The sequence below is a fragment of the Salmo trutta genome, chromosome 16 (assembly GCF_901001165.1).
Source record: "Salmo trutta chromosome 16, fSalTru1.1, whole genome shotgun sequence".
NCBI classification, from domain to species: domain Eukaryota; kingdom Metazoa; phylum Chordata; class Actinopteri; order Salmoniformes; family Salmonidae; genus Salmo; species Salmo trutta.
The window spans coordinates 6,956,959-6,975,646 of NC_042972.1; the positions used below are offsets into that span (position 1 = coordinate 6,956,959).

An 18,688-nucleotide genomic window follows, 5' to 3' on the forward strand; every position below is an offset into this window, starting at 1 on the left:
GTCGGGATGTGCTCCACCCACTGTTTTTCCCAATGGACCCTCTCACAAGACGAGGTCTCCCATGATTTTTACCCTCTGGGGAGCGAGTCTTCCCTCTCGGTGGCTAATGAGAAGTTCGACCTCTTCTGGCCTTTCCAATTCTGTAAGTTTGACTTCTGGGAAGAATTTTTTCAACTTCTCAGGTTCAATTACTTGATGCACTCTGGCGATTTCATCCAAGCCGTAGCAGACCATTTCATGAGCTCTCTCTGTCCCTTTAGGTGTCTTGACTCTGACTTTGAGTAGATACCTTAGTGTGTTCACTTTCATGGTCATACCACCAACCCCATGAACAACTAAAGTTATCTTCTCATGTCTTAACCTCAGTCTTTCAGCAGCCTTATGGGTAATGTAGTTTGTGTCTGAAGCAAGGTCAATTAAAGTCCCAATCTTCTGCCCTGCGTTCGCCGTGACTTGCATCAACATCATGATGACAGGAAGTTCAGTGAGCCCATTTCTCTGCAGTAGCTCAGACTGGCCTGAAGCATCGTGTGTCACTGTGGTTTTGTTGGTGTTGGTGAAAGCCTTTCTGCATCCATCTGCCATTTCCTGTGAAAGTTCAGACAAGATCTTCTCTTGTTCCTCCTTTAGCTTGCTTTCACCTTTGCCATCTCTTCCACTCTTTCTCTCTTCCCCTCTTTTGACTTCTCCTTTTGGGCAGAGGAAAAAATGGTGGTCTGGGGCACCACCTTCCCTTTTACAGTCTTTGTTTCTGCATAGGAAAGTGTCTCTGCAGTATCCATCTTCATCATGGCATCCGAGACATTTTCTGCATGCTACCAGCTTTCTTAATACAGTTTTCTTTTCAGGTAGCTTAAGTCTTTTGAACTTTCTACAGAAGAATATCTTGTTGTTGTGCCCACTATCACCACATACACCACATACCTCATCAAGCTCTTCTTTCCTTGTGGTTTTTGTTGAGGCAATCTTTCTGTCATACTTCTTGTCCAAACGATCCAATTTTTCCACCTTCTCCTCAGTTCTGAGCTGTTCGAGTCTCTCCAGTATTCCTTCTTGACTTTTCAGGAACTTCAAGAGCATGACAAAGTGGTTGTCTGATGTGACATCGTTTCTGGGTTCAACCATGAACATAACCCAGTGTCTTTTAATGAAGTCAGGCAACTTGCTTTCAATGGATCTAATTACCAGTGGGTTATTTATGGCTCCAGAGTTTCCTAACTCTGTGAGATCTGCTAGAGCCTTCTCCACTGACTGTATGAGATCAATGACCTTTCTTGGTTGGTTCCCTTTCACATGTGGCATCTTCTCCAGCTCTTCCAGGATTTCCACTATGATGGTTGACTTGTTGCCATACCTGTTCTCCAGGACTCTGAACATGTCATCGGCAGTGGTGTAGGTTGAAAGTCTGAGGTCTTTTGAGATTTTGTCATCCATACTCTCCAGGAGTTGAATTTTCTTAACTTCAGTTGATCCGGATGGCTCTCCCTGCTTTTGCAGGCTTTCCCAGTCTTTCCTCCATCTGTGATATTCTCTCCTGCTTCCATTGAAGATAGGTAGAGAGATTGGCTTGATGCTCACTATTGGTGTGGATGTTGCCGGTTGGGGTAGTAGTTTCACTCCTGTGCCTCACTCATTGGTCGTCCGTGCAGTGGCAAATTCAGGTCTCCTTAACTCAAGCCTGTAGTAGAATGCTCTTCCGTCCTTGACTCTTCCATCTAATTCGTTCTTTAATTCTACAGGGATCCATCGCTCCCATGATGACATTGCTGAGATGGCCTCTCTTATCCTCTTGTCCAAGAGAGCGAGGTGCACTTCATAGCCCTCTAAATTGGCACTTTCCACTGGTACATAAGCCGCTTTATCATTGGCTTTTTCTGCTTCCAGGATTGCCACAAGAAGTTCACTCCTTCCATACCTCGACCAGAGGTCCGGGCAACAGGCCCTCCGATTTGACCCACTGAACTCTGTCTGAGAAGAAGTTGGTGAACCAGGCTAGGCAGTCATTTGAGAAACCAAGGTTGTTGAGTCTGCCGATAAGAATGTGGTGATTGACAGAGTCAAAAGCCTTGGCCAGGTCGATGAATACAGCTGCACAGTATTGTCTCTTATCGATGGCGGTTGGTGATCTGTTTGTTAACTTGACTTTCGAAGACCTTAGAAAGGCAGGGTAGGATAGATATAGATTTGTAGCAATTTGGGTCTAGAGTGTCTCCCCCTTTGAAGAGGGTGATGACCTTGAAGAGGGGGGTGACAGCTTTCCAATCTTTGGGGATCTCAGACTATGCGTAAGAGGGGTTGAACAGGCTAGTAATAGGGGTTTCAACAATTTTGGCTGATAATTTTAGAAAGAGACGGTCCAGATTGTCTAGCCCGGCTGAGTTGTAGGGGTCCAGGTTTTGCAGCACTATTAGAACATCAGCGATCTGGATTTGGGTGAAGGATGGGGAGGCTTTGGCAAGTTGATGTGGGGGGTGCAGGGCTGTTGACCTGGGTAGCGGTAGCCAGGTGGAAAGCACGGCCAGCCATAGAAAAATGCTTATTGAAATTCTCAATTATCATGGATTTGTCCCAGAACTTTTTGGAGTTCGTGTTACAGGATGAAAATTTCCGTTTGAAAAAGCTAGCCTTTGCTTTCCTAACTTCCCTGAAAAGTTGCATATCGCGGGGGCTATTCAATGCTAGTGCAGTACGCCACAGGGTGTTTTTGTGCTGGTCAAGAGCAGTGAGGTCTGGAGTGAACCAAGGTCCATATCTGTTCCTGGTTCTACATTTTTTGAATGGGGCATGCTTATTTTAGATGGTGAGGAAAGCACTTTTAATGAATAACCAGGCATCCTCTATTGTCGGAATGAGGTCAAAATCCATCCAGGATACCCGGGCCTGGTCGATTAGAACGGTTTGCTCGCTGAAGTGTTTTAGGAAGCGTTTGAACATGATGAGATGTGGTTGTTTGACAGCAGACCCATTACGGACGCAGGCAACTTGGCAGTGATTGCTGACATCCTGGTAGAAGACTGCAGAGGTGTATTTGGAGGGCACGTTGGTTAGGATGATATATATGAGGTGCCCGTGTTTACGGATTTGGGGTTGTACCTGGTAGGTTCATTGATAATTTGTGTGAGATTGAGGGCATCAATCTTAGATTGTAGGATGGCTGGGGTGTTAAGCATATCCCAGTATAGGTCACCTAACAGCACGAGCTCTGAAGATAGAAGGCGGGCAATCAGTTCACATATGGTGACCAGGGCACAGAAGGTGGTCTATAGCAAGTGGCAACAGTGAGAGACTTGTTTCTGGAAAGGTTGATTTTTAAAAGTACAAGGTCAAATACTTTGACCTGGATAGTAAGACAGAACTCTGCGGGCTAACGCTGCAGTAGATTGTAACTCCTCCTCCTTTGGCAGTTCTATCTTGTCGGAAAATGTTATAGTTAGGGATGGAAATTTCAGGGGTTTTGGTGGTCCTCCTAAACCAGGATTCAGACACAGCTAGGACCACCGGGTTGGCAGAGTGTGCTAAAGCAGTGAATATAATAAACTTAGGGAGGGGGCTTCTAATGTTAACATGCATGAAACCAAGCCTTTTACGTACGGTTAGAGAAGTCAACAAATGAGAGCGCCTGGGGAATGGGAGTGGAGCTAGGCACTGGAGGGCCTGGGTTAACCTCTACATCAACAGAGGAACAGAGTAGAAGTAGGATAAGTGTACGGCTAAAGGCTATAACAACTGGTCGTCTAGTACGTTCGGAACAGAGAGTAAAAGGAGCAGGTTTCTGGGCACGGTAGAATAGATTCAAGGCATTATGTACAGACAAAGGTATGGTAGGATGTGAATACAGTGGAGGAAAACCTATGCATTGAGTGACGATGAGAGAGATATTGTCTCTAGAAACATCATTTCAACCAGGTGAGGTCACCGCATGTTTGGAAGGTGGAACTAAAGGGTTAGCTAAGGCGTATTGAGCAGGGCTAGAGACTCTACAATGAAATAAGGCAATAATTACTAACCAAAACAGCAATGGACGAGGCAAATTGACATTATGGAGAGGCATGCGTAGCCGAGTGATCATCATTGGGTCCAGTGAGTAGCCTGGCGAGCTGGAGACACGATGACTCAGACAGGTAGCAAGCTGCTGAGGAAAATGACTTTACCCCAGTCCTCAGCAGTCCAATCCCTGTACCTTTTGCAGAAAATCAGTCTGTCCCTGATGTTTTTCCTGGTGAGAAGCGGCTTCTTTGCTGCCCTTCTTGACACCGGGCCATCCTCCAAAAGTCTTCGCCTCATTGTGCGTGCAGATGCACTCACACCTGCCTGCTGCCATTCATGAGCAAGCTCTGTACTGATGGTGCCCTGAGTCAGGAGCTGAATCAACTTTAGGAGACGGTCCCGGTGCTTGAGGAACTCTCTTGGGCGCCCTGAAGCCTTCTTCACAACAACTGAAGCGCTCTCCTTGAAGTTCTTGATGATCCGATAAATGGTTGATTTAGGTGCAATCTTACTGGCAGCAATATCCTTTCCTGTGCGCCCTGAAGCCTTCTTCACAACAATTGAAGCGCTCTCCTTGAAGTTCTTGATGATCCGATAAATGGTTGATTTAGGTGCAATCTTACTGGCAGCAATATCCTTGCCTGTGAAGCCCTTTTTGTGCAAAGCACTGATGACGGCACATGTTTCCTTGCAGGTAAGCATGGTTGACAGAGGAAGAACAATGATTCCAAGCACCACCCTCCTTTTGAAGCTTCCAGTCTGTTATGCGAACTCAATCAGCATGAAAGAGTGATCTCCAGCCTTATCCTCGTCAACACTCACACGTGTGTTAACGAGATAATCACTGACATGATATCAGCTGGTCCTTTTGTGGCATGGCTGAAATGCAGTGGAAATGTTTTTGGGGGATTCAGTTCATTTGCATGGCAAAGAGGGACTTTGCAATTAATTGCAATTCATCTGATCTGGAGTATATGCAAATTGCCATCATACAAAACTTTTGGCCACGACTGTACATAGTCATTCAACACGCTTCACTTTAATAATGTTCACAGTATAGTACCTGTACTGTGGGTTCTGTGGTCACCAAACTGCCTTCAAGCTCAGTGGTCTCCCTTCACAGGAGTGGCAACTGGGAACATATAAATGCACAAAATCACTGGGACCAGCATTTCCGGACCGCAGCGGTGAAGCCTGATACGTTTAACACCCGAAGGGCTCGCACGTTGAAGGGCAAGGCACCTGTCCAGCAGCCCTGAGAATGGAAAGTTGAGAGGAAGAGGACACATAGCCACCAGAACAACACATCATGGGGATCTGACCATAGAGAATGATGGACACAGGATATCATCTTTATATGTGTCATATTATGGCGTTCGTGAGTGCTCGGACATCAATCAAATAACAAATATAATTACATTTGAGACAATAGAGGCAATATTCATTTTATTAAAGTAGTCCATTTTCTTCTATAATTTCTATGACTTGGCAAATAATCTAAAAGGCTGCACACCACCACAGAGTGTGTTGTTTGAAAAGGTAATATTTGAAGGCAAAGCTGGCAATTTACTGCCACCTACAGTTATGCAATGTTTGCTCAAGAGTATAATTCATTGGCTGATCCCTCCTGATGACCCGGATTGAATAATAGGGTGCGTTCAGCAGGATGCAACGTTTTGGAAGGTTCAGATAAAAATATGCTATGTTGAACAAATATGTCTCTCCGACATTTAGAATAAGGAAATACGTTGTCTCTATTCATGACATGGAAATCTGCAACGCTCGAAGGTTTTGCGACTGAACGTAGCCCGTGTGATTCTTCCTTAACGAAGAAGCCCCACCTAGATGGCTACTTTAAAATGTTCCGCCCTCAATGGTAATGTAAATGCCAAAATGTATTTTTATCCATCCAGAGTCCTCTATCTAACTCCATGAGACTGAACAAATAGCCAGGTATAGACCAGCAAACACCGGCCCCTAATTGCAATGAGGTGCACCTGGAGACAAATAGATACACCTGGGTTAATTAAGACATGTCACATAACATAAATACCAGGTGTATTGGGTCTAATTAGCATCAGTTGCATTTTCTCTGTTACTACCACTCCTGTACCCGGCATCATGCGCATGTTCAGACTAACGGTGGTCGCATGTGAGTATACAAAATCTGTATCTGATGCAGATTAGAATTTAAATATAAATGACCAAATGTTTATTTGAGAGTAATGGAAGTACGTGTCATATATGACTTGAGGGACATTACATTTCTATTGTTAAAAACAAAGTTGTCTAACAAACTGTCACATTGCATGCATGGAATAAGAGACCAAATTCTTAACTTGATGACTACAGTACACTTAGTATAACTCAAATGCTGGAGTATAGAGTCAAATGCTAAATTCTAGCTTCATGGTCCAAGTGCAAAAGATGTGGAATGTTGCTGAACTAGCTGTGTGATGTTGTTTCAGTGCTGACTGCAGCTTGCTGTACACTAACAGATGGAGGTACTGTATGTAGTAATGATGATACTACTTAACCAAGCTAATGTGAGTGGTGTGTAATTCCTGTTTATTTGTCCTTTCAGCAATCAGCATCACGTGTGAAGGCTCTGATGCTTTACTGCAATGTGGTAAGCTAGTCACCGACCACCTATGACATTTTCTACTGTAGATTGGCGTCACCGGCCCACACCAAAGAGACCCAGTCTTCACTCTCCTTCGTCCCTCACCTTGCTCCCTTTGTCTCTTCCCCTATCTCCCTCAGATGGAGGAAAGATTGAAATCAAGCGTGCCAACTATGGTCGTCGTAAACACGATGTGTGTTCCATTGGGCGCCCCGATAACCAACTCACCGACACCAACTGCCTCAGCCAATCCACCACCAGCAAGATGGCAGAAAGGTACTAGAACCTGTGGTGTTTACCTGTAGGAACTCCTTGGCTGTGGTGTTAACAACCACCAGCTGCAAGAACCTGTAGTGTTTACCTGTGGGAACTCATGACCTCTACCTGTCTTTGACACAAACAGGTGCGGTGGGAAGAGCCAGTGTATTGTCCCGGCATCCAATTTGGTTTTTGGAGACCCCTGTGTCGGGACTTACAAGTACCTGGACACCAAATACTCCTGTGTCCAACAGCCCGAAACAAGTCAGTCTCTGAATGTGTGCTAATAATAGTTAGTGGTGGGCACCAATAGCCATAATTTAATTCCACATACTATCGGTATGACTGGCATGTTGGGATATTGTTTAATACTCCTACCCATTTTACTCTTTTGTAAAAGAGTGCACTCTGCTGATTGCTAGAAAAGGAATAGAATGGGTTGGTTCCCCTACAGTACCAGCTTGCTAACTTTGTTTTATTAAATGCTGCCTCATGGCCACAACATGTTTCATACATGCATTTGTTTCTCCAAGTGTAAACCACCTCACCTTCTAACTAACACTAGCTGGCACACAACCTGTGGTTATGGAACAATGTAGCCGGCAACAACTTTATTTAGCGTAGGGATGTCGGAGACCAGGCAGTGTGGTGCCAAGATGGACTAAGGAACTGCTTGTGGACTACAGGAAACAGAGGGCCAAGCCCCTCCCTACCAGGAGGCTAAAAAGATTTGTTATCAGCCCTCCGATCCTCAAATCTACAGCTGCATCCTTTGAGAGCTTTTTGACTGGCTGCATCACCACTAGGTATGGCATCTGTCCGCAAAGTGCTACAGAGTAGTGCGTACGGCCCAGTACATCACTGAGGCCGCGCTCCCTGCAATCAGGACCTCGACACCACGTGTGTCGGAAGGCCCTACATTGTCAATGCCTCAAGCCACCCAAGTCATACTGTCCTGTTACTCCATGACAAATGGTACGGATGCACCAAGTCTGGAACCAACAGGACCCTGAACGGCTTCTACTTCCCCCAAGCCATAAAACTGCTGAATGACTACCCCTGACTATCTGCATTGCTTTTTTTAAATTACTTTTTTGACATATGCTGCTGCTCCTTGTTATATGTACATATCTAGCTCAATTAGCAAGCAAGAACATCGCAGGGAAGTGGCTGAAGCTTGCTACCTAGCGCTACTCCCACAGATTTGTAAGGTATACAGCTAATCTGGCACGGCATAGAAATACAGATGTGGTGTAGTGGGTCGACTTTATTTTTAACCAATTTAGAGCCAGCCAGTTTACTTAAAATGTTAGCATTTTTGAGGACTGCTCATAAGGAAGTGGAACTACAAGGGAACGTTGGAAGATGACGCGTCAAACTGTTTATACTTTAGTTCACGCTAACACATTTATAATGACTTTAAACAAATGAGCCTGAAATCAACATTCCCTGTTAGTGCCCATCCCTAACACTTCACCAGGCTAATGTATGTCTTAATTTGTCTGGCCAGTGTGGTGTAACTCCTGTGTTGTCCTTGCAGTAAGCAGCATCATATGTGAAGGCTCTGATTCCCAACTACTATGTGGTAAGCTGGTTAGCACTACCGTACGGTATAATCATGTGGTGATGTATATTAGTCACTAGCCCACACAAACACCCAGATTTGGCCATCCTTTTCTTCTTTCTCTTCCTCAGATCGGGGTGAGATCCATATTCAGCGTGCCAACTATGGTCGTCGTCAACACGATGTGTGTTCCATTGGGCGCCCACACAAACAACTCAAAAACACCAACTGCATCAACCAATCCACCACCAGCACAATGTCAGAAAGGTAGTGAAACCTTTAGTGTGCATTTACCTGTAGGCACTCATTGGCTGTGGTGTTAACCTCTACCTGTTGACACACAGGTGTGATGGAGAGCGCCAGTGTATCGTCAAGGTATCCAACTCCGTGTTCGGCGACCCCTGTGTTGGAACTTATAAGTACTTGGATGTGGCTTACACCTGTGACTGAATGTGAGTTTGTGTGTGTATATATGTGCATGCACACATGACTGGGAACTAGAATGCTGGTGCTGACAATATGCCTTGCAGGAGTTCTTCCTGTGGAACCTGAAGATGTACAAGGCTTCTGGGATATCTTCATCAGGTTGTGCTGTTTTCTGCCAAATCAACTTCAATGACCATTGGGAACCTGTGTATTTTGTGTGGAAGCATTTCTGAACTGTGGTTGGTCTGAATTAAATGAAGTGTCAAAGACGAGACTGGTTGCCTCTTGTATGTTACTAAATGTCACACCAATATTTCTGAACATGTGTCCTTTATTCTTGCCTTTCACCGGACTCATTTGTACCTGGCGCTAACGTGCTTTTGTCTTGCTGTCTGTATTGTGTGCCCACCTTTATGCAGTTGTAAAATATTCATTGTGCTCTGGCCGGGCAAACTATTTTTAAACAATTGTACCTGCCTCTCAAATCACTGACAGGTAGTACTTATGACATCAGCAGGCTTACTTGATCTAATGTGTACACAAAGCAGACCTGGACCGTTAACCTTACAATGTGTAGACCCTACAAACCCTGATCATTAAGTGATTGGCTCAGATCATGAGCCAAACAATACCGTGACGTGGACATTAAGCTTGAGGCTATTTCTAAGGCTGCTTTTGCTTGTCAGATTTTTAGAGAACAATAGGAGAGCTTCAATTGGCTAATGAATGGAGAAATGTATAACGCCCCACAGAATTTATGGGTCATAATGCGTCACACGGTTGCTAAGCTAATCATCATGCAATGCCTTCTCAAAGTCGAGAAACCTGCCTATTTTCCTCGCATACATAATGCCACTATTCCAAAGCAATACGATAATATCAAACATCTCGGCTTAGTTGCAATTTTGTACTTCCCAGAATTCATGCTAAAGTTGGGTTTTTTGAGCTAGTGCCCAATTGGCCCCAGAATGCACTGCGCAGCCCATGGGCAACATACAAAATGGGCGTTAATATGATGCCAGTGGAGTTTCCCCATCTCAATGTATCTCTGGCACTGTCCCACACATTTCGGCGACGCACCAACATTGATCTGTCCATTGAAATCAAGTCTAAGTGGTAGATCTGTAGAGCGCTATTTCTACTGAGGTACGTTATTGTCGAACAGCTGAAAATAGTACTTTTGGTCTGAAAATATATTTTGCAGTTTAGATGGTATAATGATGCAACACTACTTTTGTCAAAATTATGTGAACCAGAATTTCAGCAACCAGGAAATGGCAGCGTGATCCGCATAGTGCATTTTTATTTCTATTATACCATCAATATGTCCTGTGGTACTGCTGTACTCATCCCAAATAAAACCAATGGGCAATAAGAGACAGAATGCGATTGGATCATCTAATTGGCTTTCACAACTCTTGTAGAATTTCCACGTGGATGGGGATATTGTGTATTTAATCAAAGTCCACTGGAGGAAAATCTATTTTTAACTAAGACAATTTAACTGAATTTTTCCAGTACAATAGAGGTTCAGTAAATCCCCTTATTGTTTGGGATACCTTTAAATGTACCTTCAGAGGTCATTCAATTCAATTTTCAACAACAATGAAAAGCAGTTTCTGGCTAAAGAGAAGACTAACAAGGGAAATACATTCACTAATAGTACAGGTAGATAGCAATAAAAACGAAACTACAGAGATACAAAATAAATTAGAGGAACAACAAGAGAGGAACTTATTCAAGAACCAACTAATATAATCTATTACCAAATGAAAGTAATCTGTGAGGAAGCTAAATGATCTCAAGATGGCGCAGACAGAGATGGTCGCCTCGCTTCAAGTCCTTAGGAAATTATGCAGTTATTTGTGTCCAACATTAGGGCACGAGTTGCCTTCCAGAGAGACAGAGATTGTAACATTCTCTGATTCACGGAAACATGGCTCACTCGGGATATGTTATCAAAGTCGATACAACCATCGGGTTTCTTCATGCGTCGCGCCGACAGAAACAAACATCTCTCTGGTAAGTGGAAGGCTGGGGGTTTATGCCTCATGATTAATGACTCATGGTGTAACAATATCAACATACAGTAACTCATGTCCTTTTGTTCACCTGACTTATATATCGCAAAACTCGGGCAAAACTGAATGCGCGAACCACCGCATTCAACCATGGAAAGAGGTCGGGGAATATAGCTGAATATAAACAGTGTAGTTATTCCCTCCGCAAGGCAATCAAACAAGCAGAATGTCGGTATAGGGAGAAAATGGAGTTGTAATTCAACGGCCAAGACACGAGACGTATGTGGCAGGGTCTACAGGAAATTACGGACTACAAATTTGTTCATAAAATGCCTGGAATTTTACAATTTTGGTGATTCTCTTTTAAAATGGGTAAAAGTACTGTATAGGTGTAAAATAGTAAATAGCGGCTACTTTTCAGAGAGTTTTGAATCATCAAGAGGACTTAAACAAGGGTGTCCGCTGTCACCATATCTATTCGTTATGGCCATCGAAATGCTAGCTACTAAAATCAGATCAAATAACAACATTAGAGGATTAGAAATCCAAGGTTTAAAAACAAAGGTGTCCATGTATGCCGATGACTCAAGTTTTTATTAAGTCCGCAAGCTAGATCCCTACAATGTCTCATTGAAGGTCTAGACACATTTTCTGGACTCTCTGGACTAAAACCTGTGTACAATGTTAGGTATTGGATCTTTAAAAAATACAACTTTTACATTAATATGCAGTTTATCTTTAAAATTGACTGATGGTGAAATAGACATACTTGGTATTCATATAAAAAATATTACATGAGCCCTACAAAATTAATTTCAATAGAAAACAGACAAGGTCCTGCAACCATGGAGAGGTAAATTCCTGTCTATTTATATCAAATTTGCCCTGATTAACTCCTTAGTCATATCACAGTTTACTCACTTTCATATGGCGCTGCCTACTCCTGATGATTTGTTTTTCAATTCATATGAGCAAAAAATATTTATCTTAATTTGGGACGCTAAACCAGACAAGATACAGTGTGCCTATCTATATTTATTAATGTGTTTATTTTTATTTAACCAGGTAAGTTGACTGAGAACACATTCTCATTTACAGCAACAACCTGGGGATTAGTTAGAGGGGAGAGGATGGGAGATGAAGTAGCTAATTGTACACCGGCGATGATTAGGTGGCCATGATGGTAAGAAGGACAATTTGGGAATTTAGCCAGGACACTGGGGTTAACACCCCTACTCTTGCGATCAGTGCCATGGGATCTTTAGTGATCACAGAGAGTCAGGACAGCCATTTAACATCCCATCCAAAAGACGGCACCCTACTGCCCTGGGTCAATGGGATATTTTTTAGACAAGACAGAAGGGTGCCTCCTACTGGCCTTCCAACACCACTTCGAGAAGCATCTGTTCTCCCATCCAGGGACTGACCAGGACCAATCCTGCTTAGCTTAAGAAGCAAAGCAGCAGTAAAATGCAGGGTGGTATGCAGGCCTAGCTCGCTATATAATGAATATGAATTGGGTGTGTTGCGATTATTAAATATAAAAGCACTAAACTTCTCTCTAAAAGCTTCACTTATTCAAAAGTTCTACTTGAACCCTAAATAATCCTCAAGTAGATTACTAAAAAAAGCTAATCCATTGACTAAGATAGACTTTTTGGCCTGTGTACAGATTTCCATGTCTCATTTTGATTAATTGCAAATTAGACTTTTTTCAAAGTATTTCTCTTTTTCAAACAAGCATTGCAGAACTGACTACAATTTCAATTTCATCCCCCTGAAAGGATGAATTGAATCTGATGGTTGAGGGGCTGCTCTTGGAACAGTGTTGGACCACGTTTTTGACATTGTGGAGATCTGTCGATGTGCCCTTGAGCAGGGCGTTGACCCTGTTTGCGTGTGTGTGTTTACGTGTCTTTGGATCAGAGGCTGTTAGATGACTAATGTGATGTAGTTGGCCAGCTTCCCTGCAAGTATGATTAAGAGCAGAAACAGCCTCTAGCTTAATTTACACATCACAGTAACATTTGGTTCATGATCTGAGCCAATCACTTACTGATGTACATTTGTAGGGTCTACACATTGTATAACCTGTCCAGGTCTGCTTTGTCACCAGATTAGCTGTTGATGCATACAAATTAAGTCAAGTAAGCCTGCTGATGTAATAAGTACAACTTGTCAGTGATTTGAGAGGCATGTACAATTGATTTAAAAATAGTTTGACCATCCAGAGCATTTTACAACTGCCTAAAGGTGGGCACACAATACAGACAAAGGCACGTTAGCGCCAGGTACAAAGGAGTCCGGAGAAAGGCAACAATAAAGGACACACGTTCAGAAATATTAGTGTGACATTAATAGACAAGAGGCAACGAGTCTTGTCTTTCTGACACTTCATTTTATTCAGACCAACCACAGTTCAGAAATGCTTCCACACAAAATACACAGGTTTACAATGGTCATTGAAGTTGGAGGAAAACAGCACAACCTGATGACGATATCCCAGAAGCCTTGTACATCTTCAGGTTCCACAGGAAGATATCCTGCAAGACATACTGTCAGCACCAGCATTCTAGTTCCCAGTCATGTGTGCATGCACATATATAAAACTCACATTCAGTCACAGGTGTAAGCCACATCCAAGTACTTGTAAGTTCCAACACAGGGGTCGCCGAACACGGAGTTGGATACCTTGACGATACACTGGCGCTCTCCGTCACACCTGTGTCAACAGGTAGAGGTTAACACCACAGCCAAGGAGTTCCTACAGGTAAACACCACTGGTTCTAGTACCTTTCTGCCATCTTGCTGGTGGTGGATTGGCTGAGGCAGTTGGTGTCAGTGAGTTGGTTATCGGGGCGCCCAAAGGAACACACATCGTGTTGACGACGACCATAGTTGGCACGCTGAATATGGATCTCACCCTGATCTGAGGAAGAGAAAGAAGAAAAGGATGGCCAAATCTGGGCGTTTGTGTGGGCTAGTGACTAATATACAGCACCACATGATTATACCGTACGGTAGTGCTAACCAGCTTACCACATAGTAGTTGGGAATCAGAGCCTTCACATACGATGCTGCTTACTGCAAGGACAACACAGGAGTTACACCACACTGGCCAGACAAATTAAGACATACATTAGCCTGGTGAAGTGTTAGGGATGGGCACTAACAGGGAATGTTGATTTCAGGTGCATTTTTTAAGTCATTTTAAACTTGTCGGCATGTACTAAAGTATAAAGGGCTATGCGCGTCATCATTCACCGTTACCTTGTAGTGTCAGTTCCTTATGAGCAGGTCTCAAAAGGCTAATATGTTAAGCAAACGGGCTGGCTAGACTGAAACTGGTGAAAAATAAAGTCAACCCGCTACACCAAATCTGCATTTCTATGCCATGCTGTGTCAGACTAGCTGTATACCCTACAAATCTGTGGGAGTAGCGCTAGCTAGTTACCGTTCACTGAAACATATTCAGTCTAAAACCAGATTAAGTGAGCACAAGCATCAAATAAGCTTAAGCCACTTCCCATCCGTGTTCTTGCTGGCTAATTACATTTTAGTCATTTAGCAGACACTCTTATCCAGAGTGACTTACAGTAGTGAATGCATACATTTCATAAAACATTTTTTTTTTCTGTGCTGGCCCCCCGTGGGAATCGACCCCACAACCCTGGTGTTGCAAACACCATGCTCTACCAACTGAGCTACAGGGAAGGCTAATTGAGCTTGATATGTACATCTAAAGAGGAACAGCATAGGAGACAAGTCAAAAAGGTAACTGCAAAAAGGGTCAATGCAGATAGTCGGGGGTAGTCATTCAGGAGTTTTATGGCTTGGGGGAAGTAGAAGCCGTTCAGGTTCCAGACTTGGTGCATCCGTACCATTTGTCAGTGGCCAGTGTCATTGACAATGTAGGGCTTTCCGACACGTGTGGTGTCAAGATGCGGATGGCAGGGAGCGCAGCCTCAGCGATATACTGGGCCGTACGCACTACCCTCTGGCATATGACCGCAAGGTGCTACATACCTAGTGGTAATGCAGCCAGTCAAAAAGCTCTCAATGGTGCAGCTGTATATTTGAGCATCAGAAGGCTGACAGCAAATCCTTTTAGCCTCCTGGCAGGGAGGGGCTCGGCCCTCCGTTTCAGGTAGTCCACAATCAGTTCCTTTGTCTTTCCGATATTGTTGTCTTGGCACCACACTGCCAGGTCTCCGACCTCCCTACAGGCTACACTAACTAAAGTTGTTGCCGGCTACATTGTTCCATAACCACAGCTTGTGTGCTAGGGTTAGTTAGCAGGTGAGGGTGGCTTAAACATGGAGAAATAAATGCATGTATTTAAAACGTTGTGGCCATAACACAGAATTGAATAACAAAGCTGGTACCATAGGAGAACCAACCCATTCTATTCTTCAGCAGAGTGCACGCTTTTACAAAAGAGTAAAATGGGTAGGAGTAGTTAGTGGTGGGAACCAATGGCCATAATTGAATTCAACCTACTATCGGTATGACTGTTGGGATATTGTTTAATACTCCTACCCATTTTACTCTTTTGTAAAAGAGTGCACTCTGCTGATTGCTAGAAAAGGAATAGAATGGGTTGGTTCCCCTACAGTACCAGCTTGCTAACTTTGTTTTATTAAATGCTGCCTCATGGCCACAACATGTTTCATACATGCATTTGTTTCTCCAAGTGTAAACCACCTCACCTTCTAACTAACACTAGCTGGCACACAACCTGTGGTTATGGAACAATGTAGCCGGCAACAACTTTATTTAGCGTAGGGATGTCGGAGACCAGGCAGTGTGGTGCCAAGATGGACTAAGGAACTGCTTGTGGACTACAGGAAACAGAGGGCCAAGCCCCTCCCTACCAGGAGGCTAAAAAGATTTGTTATCAGCCCTCCGATCCTCAAATCTACAGCTGCATCCTTTGAGAGCTTTTTGACTGGCTGCATCACCACTAGGTATGGCATCTGTCCGCAAAGTGCTACAGAGTAGTGCGTACGGCCCAGTACATCACTGAGGCCGCGCTCCCTGCAATCAGGACCTCGACACCACGTGTGTCGGAAGGCCCTACATTGTCAATGCCTCAAGCCACCCAAGTCATACTGTCCTGTTACTCCATGACAAATGGTACGGATGCACCAAGTCTGGAACCAACAGGACCCTGAACGGCTTCTACTTCCCCCAAGCCATAAAACTGCTGAATGACTACCCCTGACTATCTGCATTGCTTTTTTTAAATTACTTTTTTGACATATGCTGCTGCTCCTTGTTATATGTACATATCTAGCTCAATTAGCAAGCAAGAACATCGCAGGGAAGTGGCTGAAGCTTGCTACCTAGCGCTACTCCCACAGATTTGTAAGGTATACAGCTAATCTGGCACGGCATAGAAATACAGATGTGGTGTAGTGGGTCGACTTTATTTTTAACCAATTTAGAGCCAGCCAGTTTACTTAAAATGTTAGCATTTTTGAGGACTGCTCATAAGGAAGTGGAACTACAAGGGAACGTTGGAAGATGACGCGTCAAACTGTTTATACTTTAGTTCACGCTAACACATTTATAATGACTTTAAAGAAATGAGCCTGAAATCAACATTCCCTGTTAGTGCCCATCCCTAACACTTCACCAGGCTAATGTATGTCTTAATTTGTCTGGCCAGTGTGGTGTAACTCCTGTGTTGTCCTTGCAGTAAGCAGCATCATATGTGAAGGCTCTGATTCCCAACTACTATGTGGTAAGCTGGTTAGCACTACCGTACGGTATAATCATGTGGTGATGTATATTAGTCACTAGCCCACACAAACACCCAGATTTGGCCATCCTTTTCTTCTTTCTCTTCCTCAGATCGGGGTGAGATCCATATTCAGCGTGCCAACTATGGTCGTCGTCAACACGATGTGTGTTCCATTGGGCGCCCACACAAACAACTCAAAAACACCAACTGCATCAACCAATCCACCACCAGCACAATGTCAGAAAGGTAGTGAAACCTTTAGTGTGCATTTACCTGTAGGCACTCATTGGCTGTGGTGTTAACCTCTACCTGTTGACACACAGGTGTGATGGAGAGCGCCAGTGTATCGTCAAGGTATCCAACTCCGTGTTCGGCGACCCCTGTGTTGGAACTTATAAGTACTTGGATGTGGCTTACACCTGTGACTGAATGTGAGTTTGTGTGTGTATATATGTGCATGCACACATGACTGGGAACTAGAATGCTGGTGCTGACAATATGCCTTGCAGGAGTTCTTCCTGTGGAACCTGAAGATGTACAAGGCTTCTGGGATATCTTCATCAGGTTGTGCTGTTTTCTGCCAAATCAACTTCAATGACCATTGGGAACCTGTGTATTTTGTGTGGAAGCATTTCTGAACTGTGGTTGGTCTGAATTAAATGAAGTGTCAAAGACGAGACTGGTTGCCTCTTGTATGTTACTAAATGTCACACCAATATTTCTGAACATGTGTCCTTTATTCTTGCCTTTCACCGGACTCATTTGTACCTGGCGCTAACGTGCTTTTGTCTTGCTGTCTGTATTGTGTGCCCACCTTTATGCAGTTGTAAAATATTCATTGTGCTCTGGCCGGGCAAACTATTTTTAAACAATTGTACCTGCCTCTCAAATCACTGACAGGTAGTACTTATGACATCAGCAGGCTTACTTGATCTAATGTGTACACAAAGCAGACCTGGACCGTTAACCTTACAATGTGTAGACCCTACAAACCCTGATCATTAAGTGATTGGCTCAGATCATGAGCCAAACAATACCGTGACGTGGACATTAAGCTTGAGGCTATTTCTAAGGCTGCTTTTGCTTGTCAGATTTTTAGAGAACAATAGGAGAGCTTCAATTGGCTAATGAATGGAGAAATGTATAACGCCCCACAGAATTTATGGGTCATAATGCGTCACACGGTTGCTAAGCTAATCATCATGCAATGCCTTCTCAAAGTCGAGAAACCTGCCTATTTTCCTCGCATACATAATGCCACTATTCCAAAGCAATACAATAATATCAAACATCTCGGCTTAGTTGCAATTTTGTACTTCCCAGAATTCATGCTAAAGTTGGGTTTTTTGAGCTAGTGCCCAATTGGCCCCAGAATGCACTGCGCAGCCCATTGACAACATATGGGCAACATACAAAATGGGCGTTAATATGATGCCAGTGGAGTTTCCCCATCTCAATGTATCTCTGGCACTGTCCCACACATTTCGGCGACGCACCAACATTGATCTGTCCATTGAAATCAAGTCTAAGTGGTAGATCTGTAGAGCGCTATTTCTACTGAGGTACGTTATTGTCGAACAGCTGAAAATAGTACTTTTGGTCTGAAAATATATTTTGCAGTTTAGATGGTATAATGATGCAACACTATTGTCGAAATTATGTGAACCAGAATTTCAGCAACCAGGAAATGGCAGCGTGATCCGCATAGTGCATTTTTATTTCTATTATACCATCAATATGTCCTGTGGGACTGTCGTTGTGGTACTGCTGTACTCATCCCAAATAAAACCAATGGGCAATAAGAGACAGAATGCGATTGGATCATCTAATTGGCTTTCACAACTCTTGTAGAATTTCCACGTGGATGGGGATATTGTGTATTTAATCAAAGTCCACTGGAGGAAAATCTATTTTTAACTAAGACAATTTAACTGAATTTTTCCAGTAAAATAGAGGTTCAGTAAATCCCCTTACTGTTTGGGATACCTTTAAATGTACCTTCAGAGGTCATTCAATTCAATTTTCAACAACAATGAAAAGCAGTTTCTGGCTAAAGAGAAGAC

General features: G+C 43.5%; 2 protein-coding genes across 2 annotated transcripts; one reads left to right on the forward strand and one right to left on the reverse strand.

The window, feature by feature from the left end:
- Window positions 1-6,054: 6,054 nt before the first annotated feature.
- LOC115150007 (L-rhamnose-binding lectin CSL3) lies at window positions 6,055-9,132 on the forward strand. Its single transcript, XM_029692868.1, has 9 exons — window positions 6,055-6,139; window positions 6,456-6,491; window positions 6,572-6,616; window positions 6,751-6,886; window positions 7,014-7,132; window positions 8,409-8,453; window positions 8,564-8,699; window positions 8,777-8,884; window positions 8,963-9,132. Exons 1-8 carry the CDS (start codon window positions 6,109-6,111, stop codon window positions 8,880-8,882), a joined length of 654 nt encoding a protein of 217 aa, XP_029548728.1. The 5' UTR covers window positions 6,055-6,108; the 3' UTR covers window positions 8,883-8,884; window positions 8,963-9,132.
- Window positions 9,133-13,266: 4,134 nt separating this feature from the next.
- LOC115151164 (L-rhamnose-binding lectin CSL3-like) lies at window positions 13,267-15,422 on the reverse strand. The gene is made up of 5 exons (XM_029695176.1): window positions 15,419-15,422; window positions 13,919-13,993; window positions 13,673-13,808; window positions 13,494-13,601; window positions 13,267-13,422 (listed from the first exon to the last, which is right to left on the reverse strand). The coding sequence occupies exons 1-4, from the start codon at window positions 15,420-15,422 to the stop codon at window positions 13,496-13,498; spliced, it is 321 nt and encodes a 106-aa protein (XP_029551036.1). The 3' UTR covers window positions 13,267-13,422; window positions 13,494-13,495.
- Between the last annotated feature and the right edge of the window lie 3,266 nt (window positions 15,423-18,688).

Excerpts from the sequence above, each read along its gene's own strand:
- LOC115150007 (XM_029692868.1), top strand. The coding sequence starts at position 6,109 with ATGCGCATGTTCAGACTAACGGTGGTCGCAT. Across the intron at positions 6,492-6,571 it reads CTGTACACTAACAGATGGAG|CAATCAGCATCACGTGTGAA; the intron begins GTACTGTATGTA and ends TTGTCCTTTCAG. Across the intron at positions 6,617-6,750 it reads TGATGCTTTACTGCAATGTG|ATGGAGGAAAGATTGAAATC; the intron begins GTAAGCTAGTCA and ends TATCTCCCTCAG.
- LOC115151164 (XM_029695176.1), bottom strand. Across the intron at positions 13,809-13,918 it reads TGATTCCCAACTACTATGTG|ATCAGGGTGAGATCCATATT; the intron begins GTAAGCTGGTTA and ends TCTCTTCCTCAG. Across the intron at positions 13,602-13,672 it reads ACCAGCAAGATGGCAGAAAG|GTGTGACGGAGAGCGCCAGT; the intron begins GTACTAGAACCA and ends CTGTTGACACAG.